Source organism: Syzygium oleosum, unplaced genomic scaffold (genome assembly GCF_021117445.2).
Source record: "Syzygium oleosum isolate NSW1041296 unplaced genomic scaffold, Sole_v2.1 Sole_v2.10, whole genome shotgun sequence".
Taxonomy (NCBI): Eukaryota; Viridiplantae; Streptophyta; class Magnoliopsida; order Myrtales; family Myrtaceae; genus Syzygium; species Syzygium oleosum.
The window spans coordinates 4,676,105-4,697,952 of NW_026607494.1; the positions used below are offsets into that span (position 1 = coordinate 4,676,105).

Sequence of the window (21,848 nt, forward strand, 5' to 3'; positions counted from 1 at the left end):
TATCTGATGCCATCTTCATCACCACCGATCACCAAATATGGACAAACAAACACTGCAACTTTCTTATACAGTGATTTTCGTTGACACTTGAACAAACCAGCAATTTTATTTAGGGTTAATATCACGAAAAATCTCAAACTGATATATCTCTAATAAATTTACCCCAAATAAATTTTTTGACCGCCAAAAACCTCAAACTAGTACATTTGTGAAAAATTTACCCTCCATTGAATTAAATTAAAACAAAAAAAAATTATAAACTAGTATACCTGGGACAAACGATGGGTAAAACACTAAATTGGTACATTCGTTAACTGCCATGTGTCATTTAATTAAGCAATTTGACACTAAAATTTAACGGAAACTAATGGAGAGTAAATTTGTCACAGATGTACCAGTTTGGGGTTTTTAGTGATAAAAAAACTAGTTTGGGTAAATTTGTCCCATGTGTATCAGTTTGCAGTTTTTCGTGGTAATAACCCTTTTATTTATAGATTTTATCTATCCGTGGAAAGATGTTGATATTTACTTGCAAATTATAGCTCAAACCCAATGTTCTACATAGCAAATCCATACGGTTTCACTTCAAACCTTAATAAAGATCTAATGACATTGCTCATAGAAACGAGAAAACACTTCATGTATTGGTCGCGTGATCAAAATGATGGACCATCCGATGCGCTAAAATGATCATGTTGTCCACACGCGATGCATTTATCCAATCACTGATTTATTTTCAATTTTTAAATTTTTACAAGAGTTAGCTTAATTCGATACGTTAGATGTACATAATACGTTTAGATCTTTACTTGTATGATCAATAAGACGATCGAAATGGTAATAACGAGGTCATTTGTTTTTCACGAGGTCGCGAGCTTGATTTATGTCGTGAGTGAACGGTTCATGTTATGATTGTCTAACTACGACATACATCACGAGACTTCCTAACTGCTAGTATTTTGATAGGGTTACCGAGGCGGGCTCGTGTCGATCTCCCTCTCTCACTATATTATTTATCCCCCCCAAAAAAAAAAAAACAGAGAAGAAAAATCTCCCGTTTGCCCAAGCTCCGCCCGTCCCGTTCCCTTCGCATTTCAAACAACATCTCAGACGAAGTGAAACGGCGGTGCAAACCGGTCGTCCAATCATCAACCGACACTCTCTCTCTCTCTCTGTGAAACCTTAAATTTCAAAAGAGAGACCTTTAGTTTCAAAGGAAGGAGAAACCTTTCTTCACCGCCTCTCCCTCTCCGTCTCTGCTCTCTTCTCTAGCCATGGGGGACCTCGTCTGCAACCTCCTCCAGACCCTTTACTGGCAGTTCTGTGAACCAGACGACGACCCATCTCAAGGCTCTCAGTCTTCTTCTTCCTCCTCCTCTCAAGCGTCCACCTCCGATACTTACCTCGTCGGCTTCATCATCGCCAACATAGTCGGGATCCGCCACTATTCCGGCACCATCAGCGGCCGCGAGATGGTGGGCCTCGTCCGCGAACCCTTGAATCCCTACGACGAGAACGCCATCAAGGTGCTCAACACCCGGACCGTCCAGGTCGGCCACGTCGAGCGCGACGTGGCGGCGGTGTTGGCCCCTTTGATCGACTCCCGGTTGATCTCTGTCGAGGGCATTGTGCCCAACACTCGTAGCGGCGGGAGCAAGTTCAGGATCGCCTGCCAAGTTCACATATTTGCGAGGGTGGAGGCCTTCGACCTCGTGAAGTCGGCTATTTCGCGAGGTGGGTTGGTGCTCATTTCGGACGCGGGTGCTTCGTTTGCCTTGTCGGAGGCGGTCGTGGTGAAGGAGAAGAAGAAGGGTGGGAAGGAGGCGAGGAGTGTGGATGAGATTTTTAAGCTGGTCGACGAGAATGTCGGGAAGAAGGCGAAGATGGAGGCCATGGAGCCGCCGAGAGAGGTGATTAAGTCTGTGCTGTTTGAACATCAGAAGGAGGGTTTGGGTTGGTTGGTTCTTAGGGAGAATTCCGGGGAATTGCCGCCTTTTTGGGAGGAGAGAGATGGCGAGTATGTTAACGTGTTGACGAACTATCACACAGATAAGCGGCCGGAGCCTCTGCGAGGCGGTATTTTCGCGGATGATATGGGGTTGGGTAAGACTCTGACTTTGCTTTCTTTGATTGCTTTTGATAAATTTGGTAGTTCTATAGCATCCAGATTTGGGCACGGTAGTGTTGGTGTAAACAGTGGTGGTGAACAATGTGGGGATGATGAGGTTCCATCTGATTCGGCTAAGAGAAAGGGTAAGAGGGGTAGAACGAGTAAAGGGGTTTCTCAGTCTCAAAAGAAGCGTAAAACTCGAAACATTGGTTCGACTAGCAATTGGAAGGCAACATCTTCGAGTCTAGATGATTATACGCCTGATGTACTGAGTACCAAATCGACATTAGTTGTGTGCCCTCCATCTGTGTTTTCCACTTGGATTACGCAGCTAAGCGAGCATACTATACCTGGGAAGATGAAAGTGTATATGTATTATGGAGACAGGACGAGAGATGCCGAGGAGCTTAGGAAATATGATATTGTGCTGACGACATATACCATATTGGCTACTGAGGAACCTTGGGAAGAATCTCCTGTGAAAAAGATAGAGTGGTGGAGAGTCATTTTGGATGAGGCTCATCTGATTAAGAATGTGAATGCCCAACAGAGCCAAGCAGTCACTAACTTGAAGGCTAAGAGGAGGTGGGCGGTAACTGGAACGCCTATTCAGAATGGTTCCTTTGACCTGTTCTCTTTGATGGCATTTTTGCGGTTTGAGCCTTTTTCTATAAAGAGCTACTGGCAAAGCTTGATCCAGCGTCCACTCAGCCAAGGAAATCAAACAGGGCTTTCCCGTCTGCAGGTAATTTTTGGTGTCGATGTTATCTAACAATTTATGCATTGAAGAGAAAGGTATATGTCCAGTTTTGAGGATTTATATTGCAGCATGTCCATATTGGAGATTATGTTAAAAATGGAATTTTCTAGGCATAGTGTTTGTTTCAGTAACGAGTCATCTGTGCAGCTTAATTTTTATCTTATCTTACTTAAGAAATCTTAAAATGCTGCTTGAGATTATTAATACATGAGCTACCGCAGTTATTTAAATGTGAGGGACAGAGAGAAGTGTATCGTTTCTCCTTCTTCCATGTGATTTGCTGACTAGTTTGAGCATTATAACAATCACTATGACTTATAAAATCAGGATAAATGTCTTTGATGTTGAAATCGCCTTGTTGGTTTGTATACAGCTTTTATTCTCATGTGCCTAATAGTTGTGACTGTTAGTTTCTGTTCTTGGGTGAGACATGGTCTTTATGTGGAATTATAATGTACTTTGCTCAATTTCAGGTTCTGATGGCCACCATTTCTCTACGAAGGACAAAGGACAAGGGTTTGATTGGATTACCCCAAAAAACAATAGAGACTTGTTATGTCGAACTTTCTCATGAAGAACGTGAACTGTATGACCAGATGGAAAGAGAGGCCAAGAGTGCTGTCCAGGAATGTATCGATGCTGGTAGTCTGATGCGTAATTACACTACTGTGCTTGGTATAATTCTAAGACTTAGACAGATATGCATTAGCATGGCCCTGTGCCCTCCAGATCTGAAGTCACTTCTCCCATCTAACAATATTGAAGGTATTGGCAAAGTCCTAATAGCCTGATACTATGTGTCACTTTATACTTGACTTGGTATATTATTTCACCGTCGAGAAGACTAGTTTGCAAAGATCGTTTGAGGTAGTTTTCGTGGTTGAGCTAGTGTTGTTTAATTGTTGTCACAGTTGTTTTTTGTGGTTTTACCTTTGTAAAACTTTGTCACGCAAAACTAGGTTGCAGTAGTTTAAACATTTCTGATTCTTGAATTTCCCCTAGTTTCCAACTTAGCCAAAATTGGGAAAAAAGAAAGAGTTGCTGTCATAATGCTTCCTCTAGTTCGCTTAACAATCCGTTTATGAATCAGCATGTGTATTTGGATGTTTTCATGATTTACACTCATAGGAAGTTTTGCCTATTTTGGGACATTAATTAGGGCAATGGCTATTTTTGTTAGTAATTAAATTTTGAGTAAGACTCTTAGATGGCAAGGATAAGAGTTGGACATGTTTTACTCTTCTGATCTGTGTATAGCTTGCTTGTAAGGGAGTCAGCCTGGATCTAAAACTCTGGTCTGTTCAAATATGAAGTCAGTTTACTTCAACAGTATTAATTGGATATTTGGTACATGCCAGTCAACCCACGGCAGCATCGCATGATAAAATTAATTCTCCTTTCATGTTGGGGTTTTTTATAATATTATGGAATCTCAATGTGGTACATGTTATCTGCAATCTGGCTGCTACTCAGCTATCTAAATTTGAATTGGGAGTTATGAGTAGGATATGAAGAAGTGTTTTGTTACGTTGAGTTTGAAGAACACACTTTTAAGACTCTATAGAACTTAAACTTTGGTTAATCATTGATATCCTTAATTTTTACTTTTGGTTAATTATGCAATTGAATTTTCTATTTTTAAGTTACCAGAGCCTAGATGGTGTCATATATTAAGATTGCAATTCTATTATCTGCCCTTGGGAGACCAACTACGGTTGTGGAGGTCCTTTGTGCTTTTCTTACATGTGCAATGTACAATATAGATAACTGCGGTCTCAAATGTGGCAAATATATCTAATAACCCAAATCTCAAATGTGGCAGATGTATCTAATAACCCGGAGTTGCTGAAGAAGTTGGTTGCAGTGCTACAAGATGGTGAAGATTTTGATTGCCCGATATGCATTTCTCCATCTACTGATCTCATAATTACTTGTTGTGCTCACATCTATTGCCGAGCCTGCATTCTCAAGACTCTACAGAACTCGAAAAGGAACTGTCCCCTTTGTCGCCATCCTTTGACCGAGTCTGACCTGTTCTCTGCTCCACCGGAATCATCTGAAGATGGCAAAGTGGAAAATTGTTCCGAATCCATTTCCTCTGCCAAAGTTTCTGCTCTTTTGAAGCTCCTCCTTGCAGCAAAGGACCGAAATTCAACTTCAAAATCGGTCGTGTATTCTCAATTTAGAAGAATGCTATTACTTTTGGAAGAGCCACTTAGATCAGCCGGTTTCAAGATCTTGCGCCTGGACGGTTCTATGAATGCAAAAAGGAGGACACAAGTGATTGAGGAGTTTGGAGCACACGAGCAAAGTACACCCACCGTGTTGCTCGCCAGCCTCAGGGCTTCTGGCACCGGTATAAATCTGACGGCTGCATCAACAGTTTATCTGCTAGAACCGTGGTGGAACCCTGCGGTCGAGGAACAAGCCATGGATCGTGTTCACAGGATAGGGCAGAAGGAGGATGTGAAGATCGTGAGGTTGATAGCACGTAACAGTATTGAAGAGAGGATATTGGAGTTGCAGGAGAGGAAGAAGAAATTGGCAAGGGAAGCTTTCGGGAAGAGGGCTTCGAAAGATAGGAAGGAGATTGGGTTGAATGATCTCCGCTCGCTGATGTCCTTGTGAACACATGGAGAAGTAGTTGTGCATAAAGTTTTTTCACAAGTAAATTTTTGTTTGCCTACTTTTGGCTGTTTTCAATGTTGATCAGGCGAATTTCAGGCAGAATGCTGTAACCAGCTTAGTCTGTCCTGAAAATTTTTGTGTAAGAACTCGCCTGGAGATATGTACTTAAGCTCAGTTTGCCAAAAACATGAACTGCTTTTTACGTCCTTGAGCACTTGACGTTATTTTTGGAGGACTAATGGCACTTATCATTCTGGGGTGCCCGGATGCAACTGGTCTTGTTGAAAATGTTGCCACCAAGTCCATGGATTTGCTGGGTTCTTGCCTCATGGACCTCGTCAAGCAGGTAAACGATATTCAATCTTTAAATTTAGATTGCGATTTTAGTTTCATCCATGCAAAATTGGTAGAGCTATAATACAATGCTAGAATCTAGTTCAAGTCTGCGTATGAGACCTTTCCTCTCCCAAAACTATGTTGCTTGATTTGACAAAACAGACTCAAGTTAAATGAGCTCTTCCAATGGAAAATGGTTTAGCTCTCACATTAGAATTGAGAGTGTAGACACTAGGAAAGGTCCTTAGAAGCTTCAAGGTTCCCCCGGTCAACTTGGAGAATTCCTAGCAACATTTTGCCTTGAAAACTGGATCGTTATACATGAACATACCCCATTTGTCGGCTTCAGAATAGTTCCAGTTTTTTGTGGATAAGTGAAAATCTTTCTTTTCAGAATAGTTTATTCATCTGACCTGAGAACCATAACTTCACGAAACCGACTTGCCTTTTCCGTTTCCTGGTTCTTTGAAGGGAACAATAAGTGAAGAAGAGTGGATGGCTTTAACATGCCGGTGTATTTTGCATTTCCTGAAGAAGTAATAGGATGAAGAGGAGAGGAATGGTTGCTTTTGCACAGAGAAAACTGTGGAGCTGCCTATAAACACCACGGAAGGAAATCCTGCAAGAGCCAAAGAGTTAACTTCTCATTGGAGAGCCATTAATGAGGGACTCTTGAAGGAGCAATTGGGGAACGAGATATTAGATGATCTTTTTTTACTCACCGACTCAAAAGCATGAAGAGTCATCCATTTTTGGGTCTGTGAAAGGCTGCATCAAGTTCGTGTTGCTCCAACGGACTGCCAGTTATTGAATTTTACAAGTAGATTGATTTAGGCAGGTGAACTTTCTACCCCATAGTCAACAGAGTTCATATTGATTGGATGATTGGTCTATCCATTATTGTGAGATAAAGGTTGGATAATCTTTAAGATGAAAACTCCAAGAATGTAGTACAATTTTAGCGGATATTAATCTCGAGGGATTGTAATGAAAGGATGGCAAGTTGGCTTGACAAGGAGAATAAAAAAAAAAGATGACAAGTGCATTAAGTAACTTAATGAGCGGCAAATAGTTGTCTAGAGTAAATATTTAGTCCGAATATCTAAGTATCTCTCCATTGCACTTTGACATGATCAAAACCCTCAATTCAAGCGCTTTATATGCTGCAAGTTTAAAGCATCTGGGTTTGAACTTTGGAGCTACATATTTTATTTCATCACATCGACAATCTGTAACCCTTAGCGAATTCAATGACACCACACGAGATCTGCTTCAATCTTTTTTCGTTCGGGTACTTATTCAACGATTGCGTCACACCTGCACTAGTGATCCATCTGCACAAAAAGAACTTACCAATCTCACAAAACCAAGTCAAAGCCATGGCTTCAATGTTAGACTGGCAGAGGCAAGGGGAGGCAGTGAAGATGTTGGTTTTCTTTATTTAGCAGACTCGGCACTGAAGGTTGTCAAGCTTTGGCATGTAGAGACTGCACATATATCATATGTATCTAACTGCATAGGGTGTCCTGGAAATCCTGTGAAAATGTATGTATCTACTTGAGTACCTTGTTTCCCAGAGCCACTGAATTAAATTCTTGCTGAAAGATTGCCCGACCGAGGTATAGCTCCTTTAATGAACTTATGATCCAGAGTTAGGTGTCATTGCCTAGAGGTCTATCCCTTTTAATTTACCCATTCAACACTAGAAGCTTACACAAGGAGCGGTGATCCCAGGTGTAATATCGAATTCACTTTTAATCTCCCAAGAGAAAGCTGATTATAAATATATTATTGCGCCATATCAGAAGGTTACAAGTATAAGAGAGGAAAACAGCGGAGAAAAAAAGAGCAACACTTGGAGGGAAAATGAAGGGTGTGTTCTATGGCTTGTTCAGTGCCGAGGAACGCAGGTAGCTCAGGAGAGCAATCGAATAGTTAACCAGAAAATCTCTAGGTGGAACACATTCCTTAATCAGTGGAATTTTGATGAAGTTTTGTGCCCATTCATGAAGGGACGGGAACCTCTCAGCATCAAGTATCTTAATGCCTCCAGTTTCTTCCATGACGCCAAGCCAATGCGGGATCCAACCGGCCACAAGATCCAAATAGCCTATCTTGTCTCCCGCGAAGAACTTCTTCCCTTCGATCTGCTTCTCAAGATAAGCAAAAGACTCTAATGCATTCTCCACTGCTTTCTCCTTTTCCAGGGCATCTACGGCACAACAGGCTCCCCAAGTGCCAAAAACACACTGTTCACAGTGACATGGGAAAAAAAGAACAAGCAAGCTTGTCATCAAGAAGAACTATTTGACTCGATGGAAACTTTTGAAATAAAGTCCTGTGTTTCTGAAGGATGTGAATTATATATTTGGGTGCCAGAAGAAAATCAGACCTATAAGACAAACAAGAAGATCTACAACTGTTAAAAGAGGATTTAGTAACATTAACTCTGTTGGTACATGGGTAGGCATCCCCTTGGCAAACCTGGCTCTATGGCTGATCTTCTACATCGATTGAATTTAAGGGTTCGTTCTTTTCAATGGAATTTTCTCAGTTGCAGACATGGTTTTATCAGAAAACCTTTTCATGGAGAAAAATTTGCAAGATAGCATTTTCCGTAGTCCAGCATATATAAGCAAGAAATCCCGATTCCAAAGAGCTTCATCCATGCTTGAAAAACATTTTGATCCAGAAACAAGTTAAGCATGCACATAATAAACTCAAGATGAGCATGTGCAGAATAAACTCACAGGACACATGGAACCTTGCTTAAACAGAAGAACATGCACTTCTTGACTCGAAGAATCGTTTCGCATGGTTTATGTGCTTTTCTAGTGAACATTCAATTGAAGTATCTAACAGAAAGTCGAGCCAATTCAGCAACAAGCTTGAACTAGACTCGAATTATCGGCACGGCAATTCATTTTCAGCTTAATAATCAACTTGGGGGGCAAAGAAGTGAACATCATTCAACAGAAAACTGTCTGTACAAATAAAATGCATCAGATTGCAGAATATACTTCGAATTTTCCCTAAAAGCATCTAGTAGAATATTTGCTCCATCATAACTCATACTCCTCATAACGTGAACAAAACAACAGACGCAGACGGAAAAAAAAAACCGGGGAAAAAGTCAGAAGAGTCACCTTGTCATCAGCAAACTGAGCCCAGAAACGAGCTTGAGCTCTCTCATAAGGGTCTTGAGGCAACAAGGGATAAAGATCACCCCCCTTCCACTTCTCATCGATGTACTCGAGAATCACTTTCGACTCTGCAATCGCGACCCCATCATCCAAAAGCACCGGGACCTTCTTGTGCGCCGGGTTCGACTTCAAAAGCAATTCGCTCTTCCCCTTGTCCCAGTCTTCAACTGTGAGCTCGTACTCGAGGCCCTTCAGTTTCAGAGCCCACTCGATTCTCGTGCAGAACAAGCTCGTCGCAGAGACTATGATCTTTAACTTAGCCATGATAGTGCTTTGTTGTTTTGAGCAGTGTAATCGAGTTAGGATACGTCTCGTATATAAATAAATATGAGATGTGTTCTTGAAAACGACGGCCATGTTTAGTCTAATGCTGCCAAGTTTGAATCTTGGAGCAGATAAATGGCGCGGCCATTGACGAGAAACAGTGAAAGGCAAGGCCAAGAAGGAGAAACAAAATAGATTTGATAGTCTAATATACACAATTAGACTTCGTTGTTCAACATAAGTTCATCATGAGACAACGACAAAGTGCACGCATCTCTGCTGAACTATATGTAGATCCAAACTACATTGCTTGATATACACGTCTATAAGCCTGTTCAGTAGCTGTTTTTACTTTGTACTGACCACTACAAACTTGCACACGCAATGAAGCATCGGTCCACGGATCGAATCGAATTCAAGTTGCATATAAATCTACCAACGGGAATCTCACTAAGCATAGAAGCAGAATAGACTTATCATGCACCATATCATGAGGTCACAAGTAAAAAATCTCGGAGTCTCTCGGCCTCGCCGCCGCAGTCCTTGATCGGTAAGAAGGATGCACTTAGGGTTTCTTAGCTCCTAAGGGAACGCATGGTTTCTTAAAAATGATCTTCTGACTTTAGTTCCATATCTGCCAAGTTTGAATAATCGCAGGTCATAGAGAGGTTCATGGAAGTTGCAGCCATTGACAAGTAAAAGGGAAAGGGACAGAGGATGTAGTCCAGTGAAAAAGATAAGATTATTTCATTTAGGCGACCGAAGATTATAATAAACCAACGCTTTCAACTAGGAAGGATCGATACAAATCAATTAGGCAACTATTCTCTTGACTTTTTGGGCTATCATTCGAGCGTACGACTAAATTCTTCAGCGGTACGAAGTCAAAATGTTAGAATTCATTTATAATAAATGATGCTACGAAGAAGTTCGAGACATTGGTTCCAATTATTCCTCCGATTGGATCACGAATATGATAACAAGAAAAAAAGGTATATTATTGCTACAAATGTAATTCTTTTTTGCCATGCTTTTAGCCAAAAAGAAAAATTTCTTTTTTGCCATGAATGTGATCAACATAAGTATATTTTTACTTAGGCGATATTTATCTCAACGCATCATATCGTGATGGATTGATTTTATGCTAGTTTTTACTCGAAAAACATTTTGATCCGGAAACAGGTATGTTTTCTCAATGTATGCATTTCATACAAAAAAATCACGTCGAGCACTTAGTGACTAAGAGGAGCGGTGGGCCCTTGTCAACTCGCTTGCCGCGGCAATGTTTACACGAAATGCGAACGCGTATATAGATATCTTTTCGGCCGTATGCATTTGATTTTTATTGCTAGTTCTGCAAATTGAATAATTTAGTTGTAGTAAATAATTAGTACATAAATCGGATCGCATTCGAAGATCCTTTTGTTTTCTCATTGATTCCTTTTCAAGTACATATATCAAAGTTCCCAAACTATTCTCAAAACCCGATTTATTTTGGCTGAAAAAAGAGAGGAATGAAATACAACAAAAAACAAAAGATTCATAGTATGGGCCTGAGAGTTGCAAGTCATCGTATCTATGGCCATGGCCAGGCCCAAATGGAAATGGACGCTCATGAAAAGACGAGTCTACCCCTATCGAACCCCGTAATTTGCAGTATTGACACTGACTCAAAGCCGTTGCGTAGTGTCAAAGTTACTGACTAGGGTTTGCGAGAGGTTAGAGAGAATGACTTTGCATTGACAAAAGATTTTGACTCCAAGGACTTTCACTTAATGCCCATATTTTTTAATCTTACATCCAAAATAGAACGAAATAATCTGTTTCTTATTAGATCGTTTTGATAAAATCCGCGACATATAACTTATTATCTTATTTATTTTAATTAAAACAAGAAAAATCTCCATTATTGAATATTCACTTGGGGACTAATTAAACCACATCGTCAATTTTTTTTTATTTGATTATTCAGTCGTTCATTCCATTCCATGGAAGCAGATTAGGGGAAATGTCGCCACCAAGTCCATGGATTTGCTGGGTTCTTGCCTCATGGACCTCGTCAAGCAGGTAAACGCTATTCAATCTTTAAACTTAGATTGCGATTTTAGTTTCATCCGTGCAAAATCTTCTAATTTAGGTGGCGGTTTTAGTTTCATCCGTGCAAATTGGTAGAGCTATAAGACAATGCTAGAATCTAGTTCAAGTCTGTGTACGAGACCTTTCCTCACCCAAAACTATGTTGGTTGATTTGACAAAACGGACTCAAGTTAAATGAGCTCTTCCAATGGAAGATGGTTTAGCTCTCACATTAGAATTGAGAGTATAGACACTCGGAAAGGTCCTTAGAAGCTTCAAGGTTCACCCGGTCTACTTGGAGAATTCCTAGCAACATTTTGCCTTGAAAACTGGGTCGTTATACATGAACGTACCTCATTTGTCGGCTTCAGAATAGTTCCATTTTTTTGTGGATAAGTGAAAATCTTTCTTTTCAGAATAGTTTATTCATCTTGACCTGGAACCATAACTTCACGAAACTGACTTGCCTTTTCCGTTTCCTGGTTCTTCGAAGGGAACAATAAGTGAAGAAGAGTGGATGGCTATAACATGCCGGTGTATTTTGCATTTCCTGAAGAAGTAATAGGATGAAGAGGAGAGGAATGGTTGCTTTTGCACAGAGAAAACTGTGGAGCTGCCTATAAACACCACGGAAGGAAATCCTGCAAGAGCCAAAGAGTTAACTTCTCATTGGAGAGCCATTAATGAGGGACTCTTGAAGGAGCAATTGGGGATCGAGATATTAGATGATCTTTTTTTACACACTGGCTCAAAAAGCATGAAGAGTCATCCATTTTTGGGTCTGTGAAAGGCTGCATCATGTTCGTGTTGCTCCAACGGACTGCTAGTTATTGAATTTTACAAGTAGATTGATTTAGGCAGGTGAACTTTCTACCCCATAGTCAACAGAGTTCATATTGATTCGATGATTGGTCTATTCATTATTGTGAGATAAAGGTTGGATAATCTTAAAGATGAAAACTCCAAGAACATAGTACAATTTTAGCGGATATTAATCTCGAGGGATTGTAATGAAAGGATGGCAAGTTGGCTTGACAAGGAGAATAAAAAAAAAAAGATGACAAGTGCATTGAGTAACTTAATGAGCAGCAAATAGTTGTCTAGAGTAAATATTTAGTCCGAATATCTAAGTATCTCTCCATTGCACTTTGACATGATCAAAACCCTCAATTCAAGTACTTCATATGCTGCAAGTTTAAAGCATCTGGGTTTGAACTTTGGAGCAACATATTCTATTTCATCACATCGACAATCTGTAAGTCATAGCGAATTCAATGACACCACACGAGATCTGCTTCAATCTTTTTTCGTTCGAGTACTTATTTAACCTTTGCGTCACACCTGCACTTTTGATAGTGATACATCTGCACAAAAAGAACTTACCAATCTCACAAAACCAAGTCAAAGCCATGGCTTCAACGCTAGATTGGCAGAAGCAAGGGGAGGCTGTGAAGAAGTTGGTTTTGTCTGTTAAGCAGACTCGGCACTGAAGGTTGTCGAGCTTTGGCATGTAGAGACAGTACATACATCATATGCATCTAACTTCATAGGGTGTCCGGGCAATCCTGTGAAAATGTATGTATCTACTTGAGTACCTTGTTTCGAGCCACTAAATTAAGTTCTTGCTGAAAGGATGCCCGACCAAGGTATAGCTGCTTTAATGAATTTACGATTCAGAGTTAGGTGTCGTTACCTACCTTTTAATTTACCCATTCAACACTTAAAGCTTACACAAGGAACGGTGATACCAGGTGTAATATCGAATTCACTTATAATCTCCCAAGAGAAAGCTGATTATAAATATATTATTGCGCCATATCAGAAGGTTACAAGCATAAGAGAGGAAAACAGGGGAGAAAAACAGAGCAACACTTGGAGGGAAAGTGAAGGGTGTGTTCTATGGCTTGTTTGGTGCTAAGGAACGCACGTAGCTCAGGCGAGCAGTCGTATAGTTAACCAGAAAATCTCTAGGTGGAACACATTCCTTAATCAGCGGAATTTCGATGAAGTTTTGTGCCCATTCATGAAGGGATGGGAACCTCTCAGCATCAAGTACCTTAATGCCTCCAGTTTCTTCCATGACGCCAAGCCAATGCGGGATCCAGCCGGCCACAAGATCCAAATAACCTATCTTGTCTCCCGCGAAGAACTTCTTCCCTTCGATCTGCTTCTCGAGACAAGCAAAAGACTCTAATGCAATCTGCACCACTTTCTCCTTTTCCAGGGCATCTTCCGCACGGCAGGCTCCCCAAGTGCCGAAGGCACACTGTTCTCAATGACATGGGAAAAAAAGAACAAGCAAGCTTGTCATTAAGAAGAACTATTTGACTCGATAAAAATTAATTCTGCTGTAGCCACAAACATGCATGAAACAAAGTCCTGTGTTTCTGAAGGATGTTAATTATATATTTGGGTGCCAGAAGAAAATTTGACCTATAAGACAGACTAGAAGATCTACAACTGTTAACAGGATTTAGTAATATTAACTCTTTTGGTACATGGGTAGGCATCCTCTTGGCAAACCTGGCTCTATGGTTGATCTTCTACATCGAGTGAATTTAAGGGTTCGTTCTTTTCAATGGATTTTTCTCAGTTGCAGACATGGTTTATCAGAAAACCTATTCATGGAGAAAGATTTGAAAGATAGCATCTTCCGTTGTCCAGCATATATAAGCAAGAAATCCCGATTCCAAAGAGCTTCATCCATACTCGAAAAACATTTGATCCGGAAACAAGTTAAGCATGCACAGAATAAACTCATAGGACACTTGGAACCTTGCTTAAAAAAAAGAACATGCACTTCTTGACTCGAAGAATCTTTTGGCAGGGTTTTTGTGCTTTTCTAGAGAACATTCAATTGAAGTATCTAACAGAAAGTCGAGCCAATTCAGCAACAAGCTTGAACTAGACTCGAATCATCCGCAAGGCAATTCATTTTCAGCTTCTTAATAATCAACTTCGGGGGCAAAGAAGTGAACATCATTCAACAGAAAACTGTCAGTACAACTAAAATGCATCAGATTGCAGAATATACTTCGAATTTTCCCTAAAAGCTTCTAGTAGAATAATTGCTCCATCATAACTCATACTTCTCATACCGTGGACAAAACAGCAGACGCAGACTCAGACGAAACAACAAAAACCGAGGGCAAAAGTCAAAAGAGTCACCTTGTCATCAGCAAACTGCGCCCAGAAACGAGCTTGAGCTCTCTCATAAGGGTCTTGAGGCAACAACGGATAAAAATCACCTCCCTTCCACTTCTCATCGATGTACTCCAGAACCACTTTCGACTCTGCAATCGCGACCCCATCGTCCAAAAGCACCGGGACCTTCTTGTGTGCCGGGTTCGACTTCAAAAGCAATTCGCTCTTCCCTTTGTCCCAGTCTTCAACAGTGAGCTCGTACTCCAGGCCCTTCAGTTTTAGAGCCCACTCGATTCTCGTGCAGAACAAGCTCGTCGCAGAGACTATGATCTTTAACTTAGCCATGATCGTGCTTTGTTGTTTTGAGCAGTGTAGTCGAGTAGGGATCTCTCGTATATAGACAAATATGAGGTGTGTTCTTGAAAGCGACCGCCATGTTTAGGCTAATGCTGCCAAGTTTGAATCTTGGAGCAGAAAAATGGGGCGGCCATTGACGAGGAACAGCGAAAGGCAAGGCCAAGAAGGAGAAACAAAATAGATTTGATTGGGCAAAAGGACACTATAAGTGCCATAACTTGTGTAGGGAGATCACTTTGGTGTCATAACTTTTTTTCGGATCACTTTGATGTCAAGTCGGAGGAAAAACGATCACTTAAGTGTCATAAGTTTTTTTTTGGATCACTTCAGTGCTAAAATTTTTGAAAAACGATCACTTAAGTGCTAAAAAATTTTAAAAACGATCATTTAAGTGCTAAAATTTTTGAAAAACGATCACTTAAGTGCCAATCTCCGGCGAGTCACGTCAGCTTCAGAAATTAATAAAAAAAATGCCATGTCCGATTTCTGGCGAAAAATTGTGTACGGCACCGAAGTTGGCACTTAAGTGATCGTTTTTCAAAAATTTTAGCACTTAAGTGATCGTTTTTCAAAATTTTTAGCACTAAAGTGATCCAAAAAAAACTTATGGCACCAAAGTGAGCGCCGTACACAAGTTATGACACTTGTAGTGTTCTTTTGCCGATTTGATTGTTTAACATAGACAATTAGACTTCGTTGTTCAACATAGGTTCATCACGAGACAGAGACAAAGTGCACGCATTTCTGCTGAACTATATGTTGATCCAAACTTCATTGCTTGATATACATGTCCATAAGCCTGTTCAGTAGCTTTTTTTTACTTTGTACTGACCACAATAAACATGCACACAATGAAGCATCGGTCCACGGATCTAATCGAATTCAAGTTGCATATAAATCTACCAACAGGAATCTCACTAAGCATAGAAGCAGAATAGACTTATCATGCACCACACCATGAGGTCACAAGTAAAAAATCTCGGAGTCTCTCGTCTTCGCCGCGGTCCTTGATCGAAAAGAAGGATGCACTTGGGGTTTCTTAGCTCCTAAGGGAACGCATGGTTTCTTGAAAATGATCTTCGACTTTAGTTTGATAGTATCTGCCAAGTTTGAATAATCGCGGGTCACAGAGAGGTTCATGGAAGTTGCAGCCATTGACAAGTAAAAGGGAAAGGGACAGAGGATGTAGTTCAGTGAAAAAGATCAGATTATTTCATTTAGGCGACCGAGGATTATAATATACCAATGCCTTCAACCAGGAAGGATCGATATAAATCAATTATGCAAGTATTTTCTTGATTTTTTGGTTTATCATTCAAGCGTACGATTAAATTCTTCGGTGGTACGAAGTCAAATTGCTAGAATTCATTTAGCATGAAGAAGTTCGAGACAATAGTTCCAATTATTCCTCTCATTGGATCTGGAATATTATAACAAGAAAAAAAGGGTACATTATTGCTACAAATGTAGTTCTTTTTTGCCATGCAACGCGATCAACATAGATATATTTTTACTTAGGCGCAATTTATCTCAACTCATCGTAGTCGTGATAGACTGATTTTACGCTAGTTTTTACTCGAAAACATTTTGATTTGGAAACGTGTATGCCTTCTCGATGTAAAAAAGCATGTCGAGCACTGAGCGACTAAGAGGAGCAGTGGGCCCTCATCAGCCCGCTTGTTGCGACAAAGTTTACTTGAAATACCAACGCGTATATGTATCTTGTCGGCCGTATGCATTTGACTTTTATTGCTAGTTCTACGGATTGAGCAATTTAGTTGTAGTAGATAATTAGTCCATAAACCGATCACATTCGAAGATCCTTTTGTTTTCTCTTTGGTTCCTTTTCAAGTACATTTATCGAAGTTCCCAAACTATTCTCAAAACCCAATTTATGTTGGCTGAAAAAAAAAGGAACGAATACAACAAAAAAAGCGAACAAAGAAAAAGCAAAAGATTCATAGTATGGGCCATGGGCCCATGGCCGGGCCCAAATTGGAATGGACGCTCTTGGAAAGACGAGTCTACCCCTATCGAACCCCGTAATTTGCGACATTGACACTGACTGATGGCCGTTGTTGCGTGGTGTCAAAGTTAATGACTTGTGTTTGCGAGAGGCTTGGGAGAATGACTTTGCATAGACGAAAGATTTTGATTCCAAGGACTTTCACTTAATGCAAATATCATTTGGTAATCATCAGAAAATGCACTTTAGAAAGCAACTTTAGCTCTCACGAGCCCCACCATACCAACTTGCCCTTGTCTTCGCCCGCCCCCCCGGCCACCTCCGTGACCCTACTGTCGCATGACCCTCGGTGGTCGTCGTCGCGCGACCCACACACGGCCCAAGTTGCGCGACACCAGGCAAGGCGGCGACAGCGACCCTGGGCCTCTTTTGCAAAACTTCCCAACTCTGTCTTTGTCCAAGCAGGGAAAAAAACAGGGATACCAATGTATTGAGGGCAAGATTCGAAGAAGGAAAATTCATTAAACCCCTTAAGTAGCATTACGAAAAATTCGGAAAGACCGAAGCTGAGCGAGAGTCGCCTTGAACTTTGAGTATTTAAAGTTTAATTTTGTACCAAAGGCCTTGAAATTATGCTGCTAAATACCAAAATTTTGGTTTAATGGCCTTTGGAACTCCAAAGCTCTTTGAAAATGATGCGCCAAACGCGGTGGCAAACTTTTCTCTGTAAGTAAAATGCCCATCTTCTTTGATTTCTTTGTTCCTTTGTTGCAATCCTAATCTAGTTGGATTAGACCTCGAGCAAAATTCTTGTTTCCTTCGCCATATTTTTTAATCTTACGTTGAAAATAGAACGATATAATTTGTTTCTTGTTAGCTCGTTATGATAAAAATCTGTGGCATATGGCTTATTATCTGATTTATTTAATTAAAACAAGAAAAATCTCCATTATTGAATATTCACATGGGGACTAACTAAACCACATGGTCATTTTTTTTTTTTTAATATTCAGTCATTCATTCCATTCCATGGAAGCAGACTTGGGGAAATGCCTTGAGGTCTTAATCAACTAATCTAGCATTTAAAACAATCATTTATGAACTTGTCCATGGGTCTAGACCTTAGTCAACTTTTTTTTACCCCTAATATCCAATTAAATACTTATATCTTCTAGCGTAATTTTTTTTTTTCTGTAAACGTAGACAAATTACTCATTTATGTTCTGTTGTTGTCCAGTACATGCGATGATTTGCGCGTTGTTGGAGACATTCTCCACAAACTTTGTGAACCTGATTTTTTGAGAGGTGATGACTCGGGAGCTCGATCGATCCTCCTTAAATATAAGGTAATTTGTCATGTGATGAGATGATAATATTAGATGGTGCATTGACGTGATGTCAAGCAGGTAAACGATATTCCATCTTTCAATTTAGATTGCGATTTTAGTTTCATCCGTGCAAAATCTTCACTTATAATCAGAAGGTTACAAGCTTACACAAGGAACGGTGATCCCAGGTGTAATATCGAATTCACTTATAATCTCCCAAGAGAACGCTGATTATAAATATATTATTGCGCCACATCAGAAGGTTACAAGAGAGGAAAACAGGGGAGAAAAACAGAGCAACACTTGAAGGGAAAGTGAAGGGTGTGTTCTATGGCTTGTTCGGTGCCGAGGAACGCAGGTTGCTCAGAAGAGCAGTCCAAAAGTTAACCAGAAAATCTCTCGGTGGAACACATTCCTTAATCAGCGGAATTTCGATGAAGTTTTTTGCCCATTCATGAAGGGATGGGAACCTCTCAGCATCAAGTATCTTAATGCCTCCAGTTTCTTCCATGACGCCAAGCCAATGCGGGATCCAGCCGGCCACAAGATCCAAATAGCCTATCTTGTCTCCCGCGAAGAACTTCTTCCCTTCGATCTGCTTCTCCAGATAAGCGAAAGACTCTAATGCAGTCTCCACTGCTTTCTCCTTTTCCAGGGCATCTTCGGCCCGACAGGCTCCCCAAGTGCCGAAGACACACTGTTCTCAGTGACGTGGGAAGAAATGAACAAGCAAGCTTGTCATCAAGAACTATTTGACTCGATGGAAAATTAATTCTGCTGTAGCCACAAACATGCATGCAATAAAGTCCTGTGTTTCTGAAAGATGTGAATTATATATTTGGGTGCCAGAAGAAAAACCGACCTATAAGGCAGACGAGAAGATCTACAACTGTTAAAGAGGATTTAGTAACATTAACTCTGTTGGTACATGGGTAGGCATCCCCTTGGTAAACCTGGCTCTATGGTTGATGTTCTACTTCGATTGAATTAAGGGTTCGTTCTTTTCAATGGAATTTTCTCAGTTGCAGACATGGTTTCATCAGAAAACCTTTTTCTTGGAGAAAGATTTGTAAGATAGCGTTTTTTGTTGTCCAGCATATATGAGCAAGAAATCCCGGTTCCAAAGAGCTTCATCCATACTCCATGGTATCGATTCTGCCATTAGTTTGCCATTCAGGAGCTGGCATCTAGCTTGATATGTGTTGAGTATCCATAGATGGAATCTGGGGATTCAAGGGAAGCAATCATGGCACTCCAACATCACGCCTTTACTTAATATGGTTCTCCTCCATATTCTTGTCTTAGAATAACTCTCTCTCTCTCTCTCTCTCTCTCTCTCTGATGCATCCAGCGAGCATGAAAACGCAAGATAAGCATGCACAGAATAAACTCACAGGGCACAAAAGAACATGGACTTCTTGACTCGAAGAATCTCTTTGCACGGTTTTTGTGCTTTTCTGGTGAACATTCAATTGAAGTAGCCAATTCAGCAACAAGCTTGAACTAGACTCCAACCATTGGCACGGCAATTCATTTTCAGCTTCCTAATAATCAACTTTGGGGGAAAAAAAGGGAGTCATCCGACAGAAATGCATCAGACTGCACAATATTTTCCTCAAATCATCTAGTAAAATAATTTGCTACATCATAACTCATACTCATCATAACGTGAACAAAACAACAGACAGACGAAAAAACAAAAACCAGGAGAAAAAGTCAAAAGAGTCACCTTGTCATCAGCAAACTGAGCCCAGAAACGAGCTTGAGCTCTCTCATAAGGGTCTTGAGGCAACAAGGGATAAAGATCACCTCCCTTCCACTTCTCATCGATGTACTCCAGAATCACTTTCGACTCTGCAATTGCAACCCCATCGTCCAAAAGCACCGGGACCTTCTTGTGCACCGGGTTCGACTTCAAAAGCAATTCGCTCTTCCCCTTGTCCCAGTCTTCAACGGTGAGCTCGTACTCAAGGCCCTTCAGTTTCAGAGCCCACTCGATTCTCGTGCAGAACAAGCTCGTCGCAGAGACTATGATCTTTAACTTAGCCATGATCGTGCTTTGTTGTTTTGAGCAGTGTAGTCGAGTAGGGATCTCTCGTATATAAACAAATATGAGGTGTGTTCTTGAAAACGACCGCCATGTTTAGTCTAATGCTGCCAAGTTCGAATCTTGGAGCAGGTAAATGGCGCGGCCATTGACGACGAACAGTGAAAGGCGAGGCCAAGAAGGAGAAACAAAATAGATTTGATTGTTTAATATCCACAGTTAGATTTCGTTGTTCAACGTAGATTCATCATGAGACAATAACAAAGTGCACGCATTTCTGCTGAACTATATGTTGATCCACACTTCATTGCTTGATATACATGTCTATAAGCCCGCTCAGTAGCATTTTTTTACTTAGTACTAACCACTACAAACTTGCCCACACAATGAAGCATCAGTCCACGGATCAAATCGAATTCAGGTCGCATGTAACGATGGTTTGTTTGGTAACCATTCTGTTCTCGAAAATAATTTCTGCTCAGAAATGAAGGCATTTTGGTAACTGTCCAAAATTTATATTCCTGGAATAGAAAAAGAACAAAAATGCGTTTGGTAACCGCACAAAATTTCTTTTTATTAATAATATTTTGATTTTTTTAAATATTTCTCTCTTTTTTTTTCCTAGCGATGGCGAGGGCTGGACCCTCACCGACACTCACCGGAACTCGCCATGCTCTCGCGGTGTCGAGCGACGATGCTGCAGGCGGCGCAGGACCCTAGAATCGGAGAGATCAACCCTTTCGGTGCAGGACCCTAGAATCGGAGAGATCAACCCTTTCGGTGCAGGACCCTAGAATCGGAGAGATCAACCCTATCAGCTAAAACGACGTAGGTATTCCCGTCTCGTCTTTCCTCCTCCTCCGCCCTCCATAATCGTCCGTCGATCGCCCGAGCAGGGAACAAGAATCAAGAATCAATTTTTTTTTATTCTTGATTATGTTCCAAAACTATTCCTAGGAACAAATTTGTTCCCGGAAACAAAAAATTTACCAAACGAATTTTTGTTTTTTTTTTTATTCCCAGGAATAAAAAAAAAGAATCAAGTACTGTTTAGCCATTTACCGGGCCTTAAATCTCCCGACAGGAATCTGACTAAGCATAGAAGCAGAATAGACTTATCATGCACCATATCACGAGGTTCCAAGTAAAAACATCCTGGAGTCTCTTGGCCTCGCCGCCGCAGTCCTTGATCGATAAGAAGGATGCAATTAGGGTTTATTAGCTCCTAAGGGAACGCATGGTTTCTTGAAAATGATCTTTGACTTTAGTTTGATATCTGCCAAGTTTGAATAATTGTGGGTCACAGAGAGGTCCATGGAAGTTGCGGTCATTGACTAGTAAAAAGGATAGGGACGGAGGATGTAGGCCCCGTTTGATTCAGCTTTGAGAATAGGCTTTTTTAGCCTCGAAAGCCTCTTCCCAAAATGCTGAATCGTTTGGTTCAATATTCGGCCTAGCATTGGCCAAATGCTAGCATTTGGAATGCTGAACCAAAATTTTTTATCCCCAAACTACCCTTACTTATTTTGGCTTATTTCGGTTTTGCCCTTCTTGATACTGTTCATCTTCTTTGTGAGGTGGCCGGCGAGGGAGGCTGACATCGAATCGGGCCGGCGAGGTCGTGCGACC

At 40.8% G+C, this 21,848-nt stretch overlaps 4 protein-coding genes across 4 annotated transcripts; 1 reads left to right on the top strand and 3 right to left on the bottom strand.

Moving 5' to 3' along the window:
• The first annotated feature begins 1,144 nt into the window (after positions 1-1,144).
• LOC115683321 (putative SWI/SNF-related matrix-associated actin-dependent regulator of chromatin subfamily A member 3-like 1) lies at positions 1,145-5,700 on the top strand. The gene is made up of 3 exons (XM_030607807.2): positions 1,145-2,855; positions 3,344-3,635; positions 4,693-5,700. Exons 1-3 carry the CDS (start codon positions 1,275-1,277, stop codon positions 5,496-5,498), a joined length of 2,679 nt encoding a protein of 892 aa, XP_030463667.2. The 5' UTR covers positions 1,145-1,274; the 3' UTR covers positions 5,499-5,700.
• Positions 5,701-7,586: 1,886 nt separating this feature from the next.
• Positions 7,587-9,337, bottom strand: LOC115683323 (glutathione transferase GST 23-like). Its single transcript, XM_030607810.2, has 2 exons — positions 8,981-9,337; positions 7,587-8,083 (listed from the first exon to the last, which is right to left on the bottom strand). The coding sequence occupies exons 1-2, from the start codon at positions 9,299-9,301 to the stop codon at positions 7,715-7,717; spliced, it is 690 nt and encodes a 229-aa protein (XP_030463670.1). The 5' UTR covers positions 9,302-9,337; the 3' UTR covers positions 7,587-7,714.
• Positions 9,338-13,154: 3,817 nt separating this feature from the next.
• On the bottom strand, positions 13,155-14,966 carry LOC115683325 (glutathione transferase GST 23-like). Its single transcript, XM_030607813.2, has 2 exons — positions 14,546-14,966; positions 13,155-13,643 (listed from the first exon to the last, which is right to left on the bottom strand). Exons 1-2 carry the CDS (start codon positions 14,864-14,866, stop codon positions 13,275-13,277), a joined length of 690 nt encoding a protein of 229 aa, XP_030463673.1. The 5' UTR covers positions 14,867-14,966; the 3' UTR covers positions 13,155-13,274.
• A 3,395-nt stretch (positions 14,967-18,361) lies between these two features.
• LOC115683324 (glutathione transferase GST 23-like) lies at positions 18,362-20,282 on the bottom strand. The gene is made up of 2 exons (XM_030607812.2): positions 19,902-20,282; positions 18,362-18,869 (listed from the first exon to the last, which is right to left on the bottom strand). The coding sequence occupies exons 1-2, from the start codon at positions 20,220-20,222 to the stop codon at positions 18,501-18,503; spliced, it is 690 nt and encodes a 229-aa protein (XP_030463672.1). The 5' UTR covers positions 20,223-20,282; the 3' UTR covers positions 18,362-18,500.
• Between the last annotated feature and the right edge of the window lie 1,566 nt (positions 20,283-21,848).